The 17737-nt window shown below is 42.0% G+C and overlaps 1 protein-coding gene across 1 annotated transcript; it reads right to left on the reverse strand.

The window, feature by feature from the left end:
• Nucleotides 1-3916: 3916 nt before the first annotated feature.
• LOC124142456 (stomatin-like) lies at nt 3917-15808 on the reverse strand. Its single transcript, XM_046510929.2, has 8 exons — nt 15568-15808; nt 15084-15202; nt 12533-12605; nt 11820-11902; nt 8157-8360; nt 6150-6205; nt 5197-5275; nt 3917-4202 (listed from the first exon to the last, which is right to left on the reverse strand). The coding sequence occupies exons 1-8, from the start codon at nt 15626-15628 to the stop codon at nt 4014-4016; spliced, it is 864 nt and encodes a 287-aa protein (XP_046366885.2). The 5' UTR covers nt 15629-15808; the 3' UTR covers nt 3917-4013.
• Between the last annotated feature and the right edge of the window lie 1929 nt (nt 15809-17737).

Here is a 17737-nt window from a genome sequence, read left to right on the forward strand (position 1 = left end):
ATATTTTCTGCTTAAGTACTTACACTAAAGCCTTACCTTGATTATGTCATCTGATCTAACCTTTTGTACTGTGTGAATGGCATAACACTGGTGCTTCTGTCTTGTATTGTATATATGTACAGGTAATATGAGCTTGTGTGAATATATTTGATAAATTATGTATAATCTTCGGATTAACTTCTGGAGGAAATAAAAAATCTCTCTCTCTCTCTCTCTCTCATTTTGGAAACCTAGATATTATGTTAAGGGAGACAGTATCACTTGACTGTGCTTTGTTTAAGCGTATCGTATTATATTACGTCGGTCTTTCCAAGTGCTATTACAGCTCAGATTGTGGCCTCTTGAAATCTTCTTTAGAACGCCCACAATTTCCTCCGAACATATGGACTGATGAATGTTATTATTCTTCCACCAAAGCCTGATGATAATGTTGAGAGGACACGTAACAGTATTTGTTGTTGGCTAAAATGTGAAGAAAGCACTCTACAATATTGGTCGCTCGGTAAATGTAAAGAAGGTACTTTACAACATAGGCAGTTGTGTAAAATGTGAAGAAGGCACTTTACAATATAGGCAGTTGTGTAAAATGTGAAGAAGGCACTTTACAATATAGGCAGTTGTGTAAAATGTGAAGAAAGCACTTTACAATATAGGTAGCTGGGTAAACGGCAAAGAAGGCACCTTACAATATAGGTTGCTGGGTTAAATGTGAAGAAGGCACTTTACAATATAGGTAGCTGGGTAAACGGCAAAGAAGTCAGCGAGCCTGACCACCCGATCCCGTTAGTCGCCTCTCACGACAAGCATAGTCGCCTTTTACGGCAAGCTTGGGTTGTTGAAGACCTATTCTACCCCGGATCTTCACGGGTCTTACAATATAGGTAGCTGGGTAAACGGCAAAGAAGGCACCTTACAATATAGGTAGCTGGGTAAAATGTGAAGAAGAAACTTTTATAATATAGGTAGCTGGGTAAAATGTAGACGACACTATACACGTCTGGTCGCTTGGCAAAATGGAAAGAAGCCACTTTACTTTATAGGCCGCTGAGGATAATCTAAAGATGGCACTTCATAAACAGTGCAAACATTTCCTTACATACAGTGTAATTTCCGCATTTTATTTTTCAAAGAATTGAGTTTGGCAGCTAAAGGTTAAGCTTGAAATGTCTTTTCCAATCCCTCTACATTTCCTGTATATAGTTAATAATATAAAACTTCAACCCAACCCTAAAAGATAGTACTTCAGATAAAGTGTGCTCTCCATTAAGGCAGTCGTTTACAGTTCAAATGACGCATTATCTTCCCTTACAATTGGTTAAATATTAACATAACTTAAAACCTCTCCTTGATGCCAATGTCTGGCGTCGTGCTTATCCAGTCTTTGATCAAAATTCGCCTACTTATATACTGAATCGTCACACATATATATGAGAGCTTCTAGCCATGGTACAACTATTTCCATAGGGTCCCCTCACTGTTGGTATGTTGAAAGGTATCTGTTAATAATTTAATATTATTAATCAATTATGTTAACCTTAAAGCTGTGCGTGGGAATGGTTGGAGTTTGTGGAAATGTATGCAGAGGGAGTCCCTGTTTCTGTTTGATACACTGTCGCCATATGTCTCTTGTGGTGAGGGGGCGGTCGGGTAGCCTAGCGGTTAACGCGTTCGCTCGTCACGCCGAAGACCCGGGTTCGATACCCGACATGGGTACAATGTGTGAAACCCATTTCTTGCGTAAAACCATACTCTCTCATTCATTGCGGTGAGATTGTGGTGCACGGTTTCACAGATAGAAGTTGTCAATGTGACTGTCCTCCCAGTGTCCATAACGAGGTGGCCCAGTCGTCCAAGGCGCTGCGATTCGCTGTGCAGAGTTGCGTCCCTTGGGCACGCCAGAAACCTATGATTGTGGGTTCGAATCCCGGTTCGCCCCGATTATGTTTCTAGGTTTGTCAGCACTTTACCCGTGCTCGTGGGTTTCACCGAAGTGCTAAACGTCTTGGACCTGCATCACTTCGAGCTTTCCTTCCACATTAAGCTGACACCCCGCGATATAACTGGAATATTGTTAAAAGCGGCGTTAAACCCAACTCACTCACTCCTTTACGTTTGAAACAAGTGATGCGACTATGCATCAGTCGCATCACTTTGCTGACTTTTTGATGCATGTCACCGTATCCCAATTGCCTAGATCGATGCTCATGTTGTTAATAACTGGATTGTCTGGTCCATATTCGACTATTTACAGACCGCTGTCATATAGCTGGCTAATTGCTGACTGCGGAGTTAAACAAACAAAATGTTGGTAGCATCGAAGTATCTGCAGGCATGACACTATTTAATCTCAGACGTTCATAGTTTAATCCTCACCACATGAAGGTTCATGGTCCAATGAGGTTGAGGTGAGGTGTGCTGAAATGGGGTTAAACGTCGCGTCCAAGATTATTGCACTTGCATGCACGTGTGTGTGTGTGTGTGTGTGTGTGTGTGTGTGTGTGTCCGCTTGTACTAGTCTGGACTGAAGCCGATTTATAGTGCTACCCATTGAGATACCATGTCGCAGTTTAACATGAATGACCCACTCAGACACAGTATACTGACTCCGAGCCGACCAGTCCTTGTTTTAGTCCCTTAATGCCGTGCACCAGACAGGGTAACAACAAGTACCATCTTTTAACGTCTTTTGGAATGACGCGGCCGGGATCGAACCCCGGACCTTCCGCTCCCCGGGCGGACGCTCTACCACTAGACCACGGAGGCAGTCTGGTCCAATGTACTCAAAGTGAACGTCAATTCTTAGTTATGTAAGGATAAGAAATATGGATGAACCACTTCCATATAACCCTATATCTTATCCTTACTTAGTATTCCAACTTCTAAATGCCTCTCAAAGAAGAAATTCTTAGGTATTCCTCAACAAATCCTCACCAGGCCTGGCGCCTATAGGACATCTGTTGGATGTCTTGAAAGGAGTAGTCCAAGACAACCATCCTCCACCAGAAAACCAACTGGTTGGATTTCTTCAGCAACGCAACAGTCTTCTCAGTTCTTTGCACACAAGTGTCAGGACTCAGGACTGTTTTGCTAACTGAGGCGGTCATACCCAGTATTGAAGCAGGCGTTGACTTTGTCGTCAGTTTGTTGCCTTTGTTTCTTAAATGGTTTTATTCTGCTTCATGAAACTGTATCCGAGTTTCTATTTCTCCTTTGGAATTTAAGGATTCATTTTTTACTTCTGATTTTAGGGTTGTTGTTTTTTTGTCTCCACTTGCGTTTTCCGTCTGATCGTGATGGCATGTGAGGGTGTTCTATAACTTGCTCTGAGTAGTAAATAACAAAGTATGTCCTAACAGACCTAAACGCAACAAGAGTTTGCCACTAACGTGGCCCGCCCCTGTTGCAGAATTTATGACATAATATAATCTAAACAAACCCTAACCTTTTTTAACCGAGGTGGAACTTGTCATGGAAATTGTTAAAAAAAGAAGAGTTTGGAACCTAAGTCCATGTTGTTGCCATTGGAACGAAAAAAATAAAAAAATTCTAAAATTTCTAAGCAGCAAAAGGCCCCAGTTCAGCATGTACCTGACAAACCTGCAAAGTTTCATGAAAAAATATTGAACGGTTTATGAGTAATGCTCCGGAAACGAACCCTACCCTCACAGAACCTAAGTCCATCTTGTTGCCATGGAAACGTAAAAAATTAAAATTTCTAAAATTTCTAAAATTTCTAAATAGCAAAAGGCACCAGTTCAGCATGTACCTGACAAACCTGCAAAGTTTCATGAAAAAATATTGAACAGTTTCTGAGTTATGCTCCGGAAACGAAACGTGACGGACGGACGGAGCCCGTTTCTATAAAAAGTGAAGTTTGTTGTTGAAATGGCTTTCCAAACAAGGTAACTCAAGTGTGTTTGTTTGTATGTTGTTTAATGATGCACTCAGAAAAAAATCCTGTTATATCGCTGCGGTCTTTCTCTAGTAGGATATTTTCAAACTTCATTTTGGAATCATTTTGGAAGAAATGGCTGCAGAATGTCCATGGGCAGAGGGAATATGATAGTTGAATTATGTTCAGCCGCGATACTGCTTAGAGACTGCAAGTAACGCAACTGCAGAGCTGCAGGGGATGCTGTGATGATATCGGCAGCCTCCTTCAGAGCTCGGGAAGCATTGTATTCTCCTTCAGCAGCAATAACCTGCAACAAAAGGTCAAACTTAGCTGGCATAATAAGGTCAAGGTCAACATTGAGGAAGGTCATGATGGTGAAAGAGTTGGTCTGCTGTAATCTTTATGTACCATGTGACAGACGTTTATAGACATATCAACTTACCACGTATGGATATGCAATAACAAGCCATAGCCTCAATTCTATTCAGCAATATTCCAGCTTTATGACCTGAATACAAATGAGTCTGGACCAGATAAACCAGTGATTGATATCATGAGCAGTTTAAAAAAATCAACCAAGCCACCTAGCCTAACCAGAAAATCAATTTAGTCACCACAAGCATACATTGCTGGGGACAATAGGGATCTGTACCTGATCTGTGTTTTGGGTATTGTCTCTCACTGTCGGAAGAGTTTCAACCGTTTTTCAAGTATATGAAGACGCTATGTTGGAGGAATGACTATCCTTAAATTATAACAGGGCCAATATGTGATTCGAGCCTACAACCAATGGTGAGGTGAGGTGAAATGGGGTTTAACGTCGCGTCCAAGATTATTTCACTTACAAAGCGACGTGGATGCACGTGTATGTGTGTGTGTGGCTGCTTGTACTAGTCCGGACTGATGCCGATTTATAGTGCTAGCTCACTGAGATACCATGCCGCAGTTTAACATGAATACCCCACTCAGACACAGTATACCGACTCCGAGCCGACCAGTCCTTGTTTTAGCCCCGTAATGCCGAGCGCCAGACAGGGTAACAACAAGTACCATCTTTTAACGTCTTTTGGAATGACGCGGCCGGGGATTGAACCCCGGACCTTCCGCTCTCCGGGCGGACGCTCTACCATTAGACCACGGAGACGGTCTCTACAACCAATTGAACCTGACATGACCTAGGAATGAAATTAATGTGGTATCCGAATGTAGTGCAAATGTATATTTTCTCTTCATTTTATTCAAGAAAATCCCCATGAACTTCGCCTACATTTGAGAGGAAATAAGACAGAGGAGTTATTCACCTTGGCCCGAGCCTCTCGTGCAGCTTCTGCCTCAGCAGCCATTGCTCTCTGGAGCTGGCGTGGCAGTCTGACGTCTTTGCTGGAATGATGAAGATAATTGCGGTGACGGAAGAAGCTTTTTACACATGCTACCGTCTTGGTATAGCATCATACTATAAACACATTAATTAATGTTTGGTGTCAGAGTCTCTGAATATAAGAACATTTCCGGAAAATAAAAGCAACAAAACCCCTTCTATTGCCACAAGACATTTCCGCTAAAAGGAGAGTCGAGTGTACGATTCTGACTGTATCATGAGCATGTGTTTATGAATGAAATAGTGATGATATCTTAAAAAACAAAAGAACACACGTTTCAAGTCAAAATACTGAATTGGATTTGTCACTGATGTGTTGGAAATGACCTCCATGCATCTATCCATAAACCTTTTTTTGAAAGCTTTACTGAGCCTTGAATCTTGTAAACTTAGAAAAAATAATTTTTGAACCTTTTAAACCTTTTAAACCTGACTAAAAACTAAAATTTTGTACCAACATTTCAATTGCAGCCACTGACTATTACCAAACGCTATCTACTGCCATAAAACATTATTGTGAGAAAATCGTTTTGAAATCTCCACGATGGGTTCAACAAAAAGTAGACCTCTTATCAATCAAAAAAAATATGTTTTTATTTCTCCAACAAGATGTTCAAGGGATCACGTTGGGAAAAACATCATTTGAATTTATATTTTTATTTTCCATTCGACCATCGATCCTATGTTCTTAGGAACATTCAAAATGTCAATGCCAGAGAATAATCAGACTCGATTATCTGCTGATCAGATTCCACTGGGCTTAAAAGGCAAAAGTTGAAAATTGTATGAACGGATCACTGAAAATCAGTGATGACACCAGGTGTTCGCGATAACAATCTGTATCCAAATAATTTGAAAAGAAGAGGTTCTACTTACACTTCTACCCTCTCCACCTTGACACCCCATAGAGCCGTCGCGTCCGCTAATATATCCTGGAGGACCAGATGTTCAATGAAAATATTAACAAATCTTCCTAAACTGAAACTGGTTGTTTGGCATTCCATTCATACATACTCCATACATAATGTTGTTATATATGTAATGAGGGTTGATATTAATTATTATTTTCTCCATTACAAAAAAATGGTCGGCAACAAAGTTACCATCAACCTGATGAAAATGTGGCGGCCCACATGGAAATGCCACTCGTTCTTCCTGAATGTTGCAAGTCTCTGTCCAGTGCATTTATGTTAACTTTGACATTTCTAACCATGCTAATAATGTAGGGATACCTGAATACTTGTGCAATCTGAGACACATTTCTCATCCTCATTGATTGTTTGTTTGTTTGTTTGTTTGTTGTTTAACGCCGCACTCAGCAATATTCCACCTATATGACGGCGGTCTGAAAATAATCGAGACCAGACAATCTGGACCAGACAATTCAGTGACTGACATCATGAGCCTCGATACACTTAATTGGGATCGATGACATGCATCAACCAAGTCAGCGAGCCTGACCACCCGATCCCGTTAGTCGCCTCTTACGACAAGCATAGTCCCCTTTTACGGCCAGCATGGCTTGCTGAAGACCTATTCTACCCCGGATCTTAAAAGGACCCTCATTGATTGTGTTTTCGCAACACATTATACAGGGTTTCACCTAAGTGGTAAACGTCTAGAACCGGTCATCTTCCCGAGGCAAGGGAGTTAACTGACTTTAAAAGTCCAGTTTACACCCTTGCCGAAGTAGGCTGGAATTCCTAGGTTCGATCATAGCGCCACCACTGGTTATTACGAGTTATGTCCCTTCTATGCCTCTCCTATGGAGCAACAGGATTCCAACTCTCGTATCACTTACATTTGCTTCAAACAAAATGGCGGCGCCCAATCTGATCGAGATCAATATTGTGATAAAACGGGTCTTACATCGCGAAGTGCATCAAATCACGTGAGCACCTTGATTAAATACATGAAAAGATTTGGACAATATCTGTTCACAATGAGTTGTCGGTGCACATGCTTCTAAATCCTTAAATCCATCGAAATCTGCATGACAGTTTATCATGTTTATGAACCGGATTTCGATTTCATTGCGCGATTTTGATTGGACTATGCATAGACTCGTTAGTCCAGCCAAAATGTAACTCCCTAATACCAACCTAGTTCGGCAAGGGTGGAAACTGGACTTTTATAGTCAGTTAACTCCTTTGCCTCGGGAAGGTGAAGACGTTGTCCCCCCAAACAACTTCATGCTATAATCACTGCATGCATGACAAAATCACTACACTTTGTTCAGATAACAAAGGCACATTACCTACTGATGTTGTGGAATAATTCAGGAGAAGGGATTAGATAGGGGTGAACACTGAACAGGCTGAGGGAGATTAAGCTGAGAAGGCTGTTAACTAGAAGTATCTTTGTTCTGGCAAGTATATTCATATAGTAACAAAAACTTAATACGATATTGTTTGGAGTATCTTTGAAAAAGAATCCAAACATACATGACCAGGTATTTCATGTAAGAGGTTAAATGAGTTGACTTTACCAATTTATAGAAGTAAGTAAAAGAATTTTTAAAAGGATATTAAAATAGCTATGGTATAAATATGCGGGATTCCCCCTGCCACTCTAAAAACAAAAATTGCAGTTAGATCAACTATCTATCCTACTCACATTTATCCCTAATTAGAAACGGTTATTCTTTCGTTAAAAAGAAGGATTTTGTCATTTATCGCAATACTGATCATCGTTGTTTCTTGTATTGTTTCGAAGGTCATTATCGTGGTGCATCAATGTTTCAGTGTAACGTTTCACCCTTTATCATATTACACAGAAAAGGTAAGGAATCATTTTGAGGATATTTTATGAAATTGTGTGTTCAGTGATATTCCCAAAATATTCATGACTATATTATAACTATTTCTTCAGTATATGTAATACCTGCGTGAGATGACTGATAGCTTCTCTCTCCGACAGAAGCTCGCTGAGGACTTTGGTTCCAATGACATTTCTGAGTGTGGTCGCTGCCAACAGTCTGGTGGAGCTGGAAACGTCACGGACATTTGTGACGGACATGATGGCGTTCTGGATACGGTAGTAGATGACGGCATCCACTGCCACAGTCACCGAGTCACGCGTCAACACCTTGGCGGAAACAGTTTAAAGTCCACAACTGTACCGGGTTCTTACAGATTACAACCGTCTCCATGGACTTTCATATTCTAATTTTCAGAGTGTGACATAAGGAGTGTCCAAGCAACAAACTATACAGAGACGGTTAATGACATTACATTTGTGGCAATTACTGTAATTCATGCATAACATACGACACCCTTGTCAGAAATTCACCACATGGGGTGAGACACTATATCCAGACACGACGTCCTACCCCGACCCCCCTGTGACACACTCACCACGTGGGGAGCGACACCACACACGACGTCCTACCCCGACACCCCTGTGACACACTTACCACGTGGGGAGCGGCACCACACACGACGTCCTACCCCTTACTCTTGTGACACATTCACCACGTGGGGAGCGACACCACACGCGACGTCCTACCCCCTACTCTTGTGACACACTCACCACGTGGGGAGCGACACCACACAGGACGTCCTACCCCCTACTCTTGTGACACACTCACCATCTGGGGTGCGACACTACACACGACGTCCTACCCCCTACTCTTGTGACACACTCACCATCTGGGGTGCGACACTACAAACGACGTCCTACCCCGACACACTCACCAACTGGGGAGCGACACCACACACGACGTCCTACCCCTTAGTCTTGTGACACACTCATCCCATTGGGGAGCGACACCACACACGACGTCCTACCCCTTAGTCTCGTGACACTCACCCCAATGGGGAGCGACAACACACACGACGTCCTACCCCGACCCCCCTGTGACACACTCACCACGTGGGGAGCGACACCACACACGACGTCCTACCCCCTACTCTTGTGACACACTCACCATCTGGGGTGCGACACTACACACGACGTCCTACCCCGACACACTCACCATCTGGGGAGAGACACCACACACGACGTCCTACCCCTTAGTCTTGTGACACACTCACCCCATTGGGGAGCGACACCACACACGACGTCCTACCCCTTAGTCTCGTGACACACTCACCCCATTGGGGAGCGACACCACACACGACGTCCTACCCCGACCCCCCTGTGACACACTCACCACGTGGGGAGCGACACCACACACAACGTCCTACCCCCTACTCTTGTGACACACTCACCAACTGGGGTGCGACACTACACACGACGTCCTACCCCGACACACTCACCATCTGGGGAGCGACACCACACACGACGTCCTACCCCTTAGTCTTGTGACACACTCACCCCATTGGGGAGCGACACTTCACACGACGTCCTACCCCTTAGTCTCGTGACACACTCACCTCATTGGGGAGCGACAACACACACGACGTCCTACCCCGACCCCCCTGTGACACACTCACCACGTGGGGAGCGACACCACACACGACGTCCTAGCCCCTAGTCTTGTGACACACTCATCATCTAGGGAGCGACGCCACACATGACGTCCTACCCCGACCCCCCTGTGACACACTCACCACGTGGGGAGCGGCACCACACACGACGTCCTACCCCCTAGTCTTGTGACACACTCACCCCATTGGGGAGCGACACCACACACGACGTCCTACCCCTTGTCTTGTGACACACTCACCACGTGGGGAGCGACACCACACACGACGTCCTACCCCGACACCCCTGTGACACACTCACCACGTGGGGAGCGGCACCACACACGACGTCCTACCCCGACACCCCTGTGACAAACTCACCACGTGGGGAGCGGCACCACACACGACGTCCTACCCCCTAGTCTTGTGACACACTCACCCCATTGGGGAGCGACACCACACACGACGTCCTACCCCGACACCCCTGTGACACACTCACCACGTGGGGAGCGACAACACACACGACGTCCTACCCCTTACTCTTGTGACACACTCACAACGTGGGGAGCGACACCACACCCACATACATCCTACCCCGACACCCCTGTGTTTTAGAAGTTTAAAATACCGCCTCTTTCGAAAGTTTCGAAATTATGTAATAATCATTCTTACCAATATTTGATTACTTTGGAATAATTGTACTGAAGATCAATAACTGACACTGGAAAGATTAAGTCTGGATGCTCTAAGAACCGTATGTGGTTCGATCCGGGGTACAAGTCATAACCAACTGTATAAAGAAACAAATCTGAAACCTTTATCATAAAGGTGCAAAAATCAACCTTTATCTTTATTCTACAAAATCGGAAACAATTTAGCACCAGCTTATCTCTGCAACCTTATTTCTGACTAAGTTAACGCACGCAGTGATTTCATCCTTTGAAACTCCTCAGACCTCCAATCAATTAGATGTAAGACTGAACACTACACACAATTCTTTACACCTTACTCTACAAAATATATGGAATAATCTATCCGAAGAAATTAAATCTACTGGCCCATACTCTAAATTTCGAAATGTATTATCATGCAATAACAATTACACACAGATTTTTAATCCAGATTCTGTTAAATTATCCTCTGCCGCCTCAGACTCGGATGTAGTGACCTAAACGGACATAAATTCGACAGATTCATAACTGACAGCCCAGGTTGTTCCTGTGGTCACCACTATGAAGACCCGCTACACTACTTCTTTGTTGCAAATATGATCTTAGGAGAAGCAACTTATTATGCTACACAAAATGATATGTACGGTGGCTCATAAGGGACATAGAGTCTGTTTTTCAATATTTTGATATTTCACTTACTGTTATCGTAACCTTTTGCAAATTAACACGATTTGTCATACAAATATGTGATAAATCATGTATAAAGTTACGGTGGCCCATAAGGCTCATGAAGTCTGTTTTTAAATATTTTGATATTTCACTTACTTTAATCATAACCTTTTGTAAATTAACACAATTTGTCATACAAATATGTGATAACTCATGTATAAAAACAACTGAAAACATAGAAAATGTACTTTCAAGTAGCTAATGAATCGCTGAAAAGTGAAGCGAAAATGTCAAAAACTAAAATGAAAATGTCATAAACAAAACGAAAATGTCAAAAACAAAAGCGAAAATGTCAAAAACAAAAGCGAAAATACAGAAAACTATTTCCACCGCTGTGAAAACTATTTCCAATGACATTTTCGCTTTTGTTTTTGACATTTTCGTTTTCGTTTTGTTGTGTTACGCCGCACTAAGTAATATTCAAGCTATATGACGGCGGTCTGTAAATAATTAAGTCTGGACCAGACAATCCAGTGATTGACATTATGAGCATCGATCCGCGCAATTGGGATCACCGAGCCTGACCAGCCGATCCCGTTATTCGCCTTTTACGACAAGCATGAATTGCTGAAGACCTATTCTAACCCGGAACTTCGTGGATGTATACACCTTGACTGTCTTTGTTACTTGATTTCTATGAAGAGAGAGTTATTAAGATGTTTATTAATGTCTTGTTTACCAATCCCAATTTTCAGTTGAAATAAAAATAGGTTTAAACTACACCCCTGTCACATACCCACCTCTTGGGGCGGCACATCAAAGGTCTTGGTCCTCATGTCCACCTTGGTCATGTCGTCCATGCAGGGGATGATGAAGAAAACACCTGTGGCACAAACAATGAGAACAGCCAAACATGTTTGTTTCCAGATGACTAAATAGAACTAATATTTAGTCATCTGGAAACAAACATGTTTCAGTAGGCTAAAAGAAATGATCTGATTGGCTTGTTGTTTGAGTTACATTTACGATGCTGTATAACATGTAAGATAGTTTGACATGTCTCTCATCAGAACCCTTAAGTATAATAGAGAGGTCCTTTTGACCCCTGGGGTAAGTAAGAACTACCCAAGAGTATTTAGCCTTAGACTAACATTTAGTCTCTGAAATGAACATATCGTACATAAAAAAACAGTTGTTCAGTTATCTTAATAAAAATATAATAAAATGGAGCCCAGTGACTCTCTTCATTTTCAGATACTGCAGTGATCTAGACTTGCCAAACATTATAGACTTGCATGGGCTATTTTTGATATATATTTGTATCAGGGTCTGTAAGACAGACTAATTTAGCCTCTGCAAACACCTTGTGGAGAGAGTGAAGCCTCATATCTCATACGAGCCTGACACCCGGTCCCGTTAGTCGCCTCTTACGACAAGCATGGGTTGCTGAAGATAAATTCTAACCCTGAATACTCAGGGGTCTATTTTGTATTCAAACAATGAGTCATCGTACCTGGTTTCTTGTCTTCTCGGGACCTGAGTCGACCAAGTCGGAAAAGAACCACCTTCTCGTACTGATTTAGCACCTATCCCAAAGATGAAAGGTTATATAATACAGTTTAGATGAAAATAAATGGAAACAGTGCCAAGACGCTGAAGCTCACCTGCATAATGTATGTAGTCACAGCTTTTAAACGTCACAAAGACCGCCACATCATAAAAGTTGCTGTCAGTATGAATATTCACATATTTCTGGAACGTACCGAGATTAATTGATAAATATCCATCAATGTTTTATTATCTGCTACAACAAACATGTTATCAATTATATTTATTGTAAGGTAACTTGATGATTTCATAACACTTGAATCTTACAATTGTGATAAGCATTTATTTCTCTAAATTTGGTTCAAATTGTTCAATTGTGATAAAAAAACAACAATAAAACATGTCTTTCGTGATAATTTGAATATTGTTATAGCTTCCAGATAATATGACTCGAACAAAATATGACGTCATCATTAATAAAAATGAAAAGCCTCATGTGTTTGAAATACGAAAAATATGCCAGCCTGCCATCAGGACCCATAGACTTTAGAAACTGCAGGCTAAACTCTCGAGACCCTCATTCAAAAAAAAATGCAGCTTATTGAAAAATTCATGGCTAAACGTGTCGACTTACTGCAGGCCATGAGGGCTCGTACAAATTTGAAAGTACGGGCCTGACGCGAAATCTACCTGCTATGGGCCTACAGGCCTTCGTGCTCTACAACCCTCAGGAGATCATGTAAATTGACAAATATGCTTATTGAGAGAAATCAAGAACATTATAAATACAGGAAGTTAAAATAGGGGTCAAAATTTAAAATATAACCCAAAAACGGAACATACATGTTTGTTTTAATAGTGGTGCCCCAACCAATTATGTGACCATTTACTGATCATTTGATTTATCGTTTGTATGCCAACATCTGATTTTTCAATCGCATATTATTAGGACACCATCATCAAATTATTAACAGAAAAATAACCCACATACTTCATCTGTATATTTTTGTGGAAAATAAATTTCACACAAATCTCAAATTAATACATGCAGTTTAAAAGTATTGGACGACTATGCAGTGAGTGGGTGAGTCTTGTGGGTCTCAGACGTTTACCACTTCAGTGAAACCCACGAGCACGGGTATGGTGCTGACAAACATAGAAACATTATCGGGGCGAACCGGGATTCGACCCACTATCATAGGTTTCTGGCAACTCTGCACAGCGAATCGCGGGGCCTCAGACGACTGTGTCACCCGTGCCCCCAGCATATACAGAAATATGTCTCACTGAATTTATGCGCCTGTACTTGTGACATTGTGTACATCGAACAAGATATTTGATTGGCTTGTTGTGAAGATCTGTACACATGGGTAGGGTCGCCCAGAATCAGGTCAATATATCTTCTACCTCTTCTTCCAAACTGATAAATGTCAATTGTGACGAGCTTGTTATTGTCGATTGATGATGTTTATAATTATACTCAAATTTAGAGATCAATTCCCAACCCTTATGTGTTGTGTTGGGTCCCATGACAAACTACACTGACATATAACCAATAACTAATATAGACAAATTGGTTTCAACGGTCTTACTTAGTCTGCAATTCGCTGTGAAGATTTGTTCCCCTTAGTCATGCCAGGATCCGCTGACCGTGGGTTCAAATCAAAGGTTTGCCGTGATATTGATATTTGCTTTGTCAGCCCTATATTCATGCTCATGGGTTTCACCAAAGTGGTACTACCTTCGTCACTTGAATGTGACACTAGCTCACTCATTCACTGCTGTGGACAAGATGGATCACAACAAGGAAGATCCGGGGAAGAATAGGTATTCAGCAACCCATGCTTGCCGCAGCCGACTTTGCTTGTCCTAAGAGGCGGCTAACGGGATCGTTTGGTCAGGCTCGCTGACATGGTTGATGTATGTCATCGTATCCCAATTGCGTGGAGGTGACTAACGGGATCGGGTGGCCAGGCTTACTGACTTGGTTGATGTATGTCATCGTATCCCAATTGCGTGGAGGTGACTAACGGATTGTTTGGTCAGGCTCGCTGACTTGGTTGATGTATGTCATCGTATCCCAATTGCGTGGAGGTGACTAACGGGATCGGGTGGTCAGGCTTACTGACTTGGTTGATGCATATCATCGTTACCCAATTTCGTGGATCGATGCTCACGATGTCAATCACTGGATTGTCTGATCCAGACTCGATTATTTACAGACCGCCGTTATATAGCTGGGATATTGCTGAGTGGGCGTTAAACAACAAATAAACAAGCAAACACAACAAGGAAGTTCAAGGATGATGACTGTCATCAACGAGATCAAATATGATAAATGAGTCAATAACTTTTTAAAGGGATGGGAAGCAATGCTGTGAACACACTTCATATTTAATCCAGGCAACATCTGTAAAATTGCATTTTTCATTCACTCAGCCCAATAGGAAGATGTAGGCTACAAAATGCAAGGTCCACTAAGTTAAACTCAGATAATCTGGAAACACTGTTCTTACCTTAGTGCACAGACACAAGGAGAAGGGGATGGTCGCAATGATACAGATGATGGACACCAAGTATAAGATGTAACCACAGAAACCAATACTGCCTCCATCTTTGGCTGCATGGAAACCTGCTACAAAAGACGAAGAAAACACGTACCACATGTCAAATATCATTATTTTGGAAAGGGTACCCAAGGTTTGGCTTAGCCCTGTAATCGCACCACTTGTGAGGATGTGATGCCTGTCGTTTGGCTTTTCCTCTGTTTTGTTTCTGCGTGTTTTAATTTACATTTTGGATACAGACGATCGTTCTGCGTGAAGAGGAAGTTTCTCTATCAAGGCAGGCACATAGAAATGGCTGTCGCGATCAGCGATTTGAGAAAAATAAACAGGAATGCGCCCTAACTTTGTTTTTCTTTTTTCATATTTTTTTGGGGGGGATTAATCTTCAAGGACTGTATCCCCCCTCCCATTTTATGTAACATGTTATCATTACCATCGTTAGGCCCATCCGACTTCGAGTACGGCGGAAGTTGAGTTGTGTTCCCACCAGTCATCTGTCTTGTCCTGGTGGTGTTTTGGCTGATAGTGCTCGATTCGTGAAATAACAATCTGCGCCAAGCAACTCTGGTTTCGGCCTGAGAATGGCGTCACGCTACACTTACCACCGCCCGCGATTTTGACAAAAATGTCAGCGTTGAACGTAGCTAGTGTGACCTTGACAAAGGGGAAATAAATTGCCAAGCTCCACACAGCGTCAATGAGCTAGCTTCTCCACAGCGCCATCAGGTAGTATGTGCACAACTGCCCTTTTCAGAATGGGCGCCTTGTTTGACGCCGCAATCAGCAATACACGAGCTAGATCTTTCTAATAGTTTCTATATGTCACAAGTGGCGGTGTACAAATTTCCAAAACCCTCACCTACTTAAATTGTCGATCTTGAATTCCTTTTCAAAGTTCACTTTTAAATAGTAAAACATACATATATGTGGTATCTTGGTACATAGATTTCAAAAATAGTTTATGATTTGTAGTAAATCGAAGCTGTAATTCCGACTACGCACACTCGCATTTTGTGTGTTAACTGTATCGGTCGCACAAACAGTTGTGTTCATTTTCGACTCAAGTTGTATGCATTTTAAGTTAAACCATAACCTACTTTATGTTTTAATTTTAATTTTCAAAAGACACCAACAAAATCATCTGTCACCTATTTGGCGTTTTATTTGTAGTTTATAAATCTAAAGATACCAACCGATTTTATATATGAATCTACAAAAAACATCAAATAATACTTGCGGTACAGGTTTGAAATATTATCATATGTAATTTTATTTGAATTCCGCAGTTTTAGGGCCTTTAATTTCTAACTTGGCGATACGGGAGGTTGTAATGAAATGTCACTGACAAGATATTTGTTGACCCAAAATGGTTTCAATTAAGCCGTTCATCTTTTCGACTGACAAGATATCACCTTGCTCACAGAGAGAGCTACTGGTGCACAGTAGTGAGTGAGTTACGTTTAACGCTGCTTTTAACAGTATTCCAGTTATATCACGGCGTGTCAGCTTAATGTGGGAGGAAAGCCCGAAGTGATGCAGGTCTTAGACGTTTACCACTTCGTTGAAACCCACGAGCACGGGTATGGTGCTGACAAACCTAGAAACATAATCGGGGTGAACCGGGATTCGAATCCACAATCATTGGTTTCTGGCGTGTCCAAGGGACGCAACTATGCACAGCGAATCGCGGCGCCTTAGACGACTGGGCCACCCGTGGCCCCTGGTGTACAGTAGGTACAAATTACCAGGATTTTTGTTATTGAAACCGAATTCGTATATAAAATTAAAATCTAACTTTTAAAATTAGTAATATCAATTAGGTTGAGCAGCTGTATAACCAACAAGAAGTACCTATTAAACATACAAAAAATATTAAAAATGCAACGATTGTGACACTCAATCACATCTATTATAACGACTGTAGAGGTGAATGAATTATGTAGCTACCACATTGTAGCAATCCCCAGAATCCTATATTTTGGTCGAATCGCACATTTTACCTAATTAAGGCTCTCTGTTTGCCTGCAAGTCTGGGCCAGCTAAAAAAAATGACCCAGGTACAGGTCTTGTTGCAATAGATGACAGACTTGGCCGGTTTGTTGTAAGCGCCGGCTGAAATAAGGATCGGGTGGACACACGGTCAGACCTGACTGACGAAGCGTCATCGTACCCCTAACAGCAGGTGTCGTTTGATCAACAGTTTGCATGACCTTCACTCTATTAGTGATTGCTGTAACGTCATGATACTACAGTGGAGGACCTCGTGTGCTTCCATGACAAATGAATCCGCCGTTTGGAGAATGCAGAGAAAATGTTTGGGGTTTTTTCAAAATATTTTGAACGCAATATATATAAGGATAGTATACTAGGAACCTCACCCTCGTGTCTTTATATATCAAAGTTTCAACCTTGATATATTCCTTAGAAGCAAGTGGTGTTGATAACGATGTGCAATGATTCTGTCACTACACGACCATACAGGTTTTCAAGCACCTCGTGCACATCGTGCCCATGCCTCTGTCCGTGCATCATGAGGTGAGGTGAGGTGAAATGGGGTTTAACGTCGCATCCAAGATTATTGCACTTATATAGCGACGTGCATA

This window comes from Haliotis rufescens, unplaced genomic scaffold (assembly GCF_023055435.1).
Source record: "Haliotis rufescens isolate VD_foot unplaced genomic scaffold, xgHalRufe1.0.p SCAF_8, whole genome shotgun sequence".
In the NCBI taxonomy this organism is placed as follows: domain Eukaryota; kingdom Metazoa; phylum Mollusca; class Gastropoda; order Lepetellida; family Haliotidae; genus Haliotis; species Haliotis rufescens.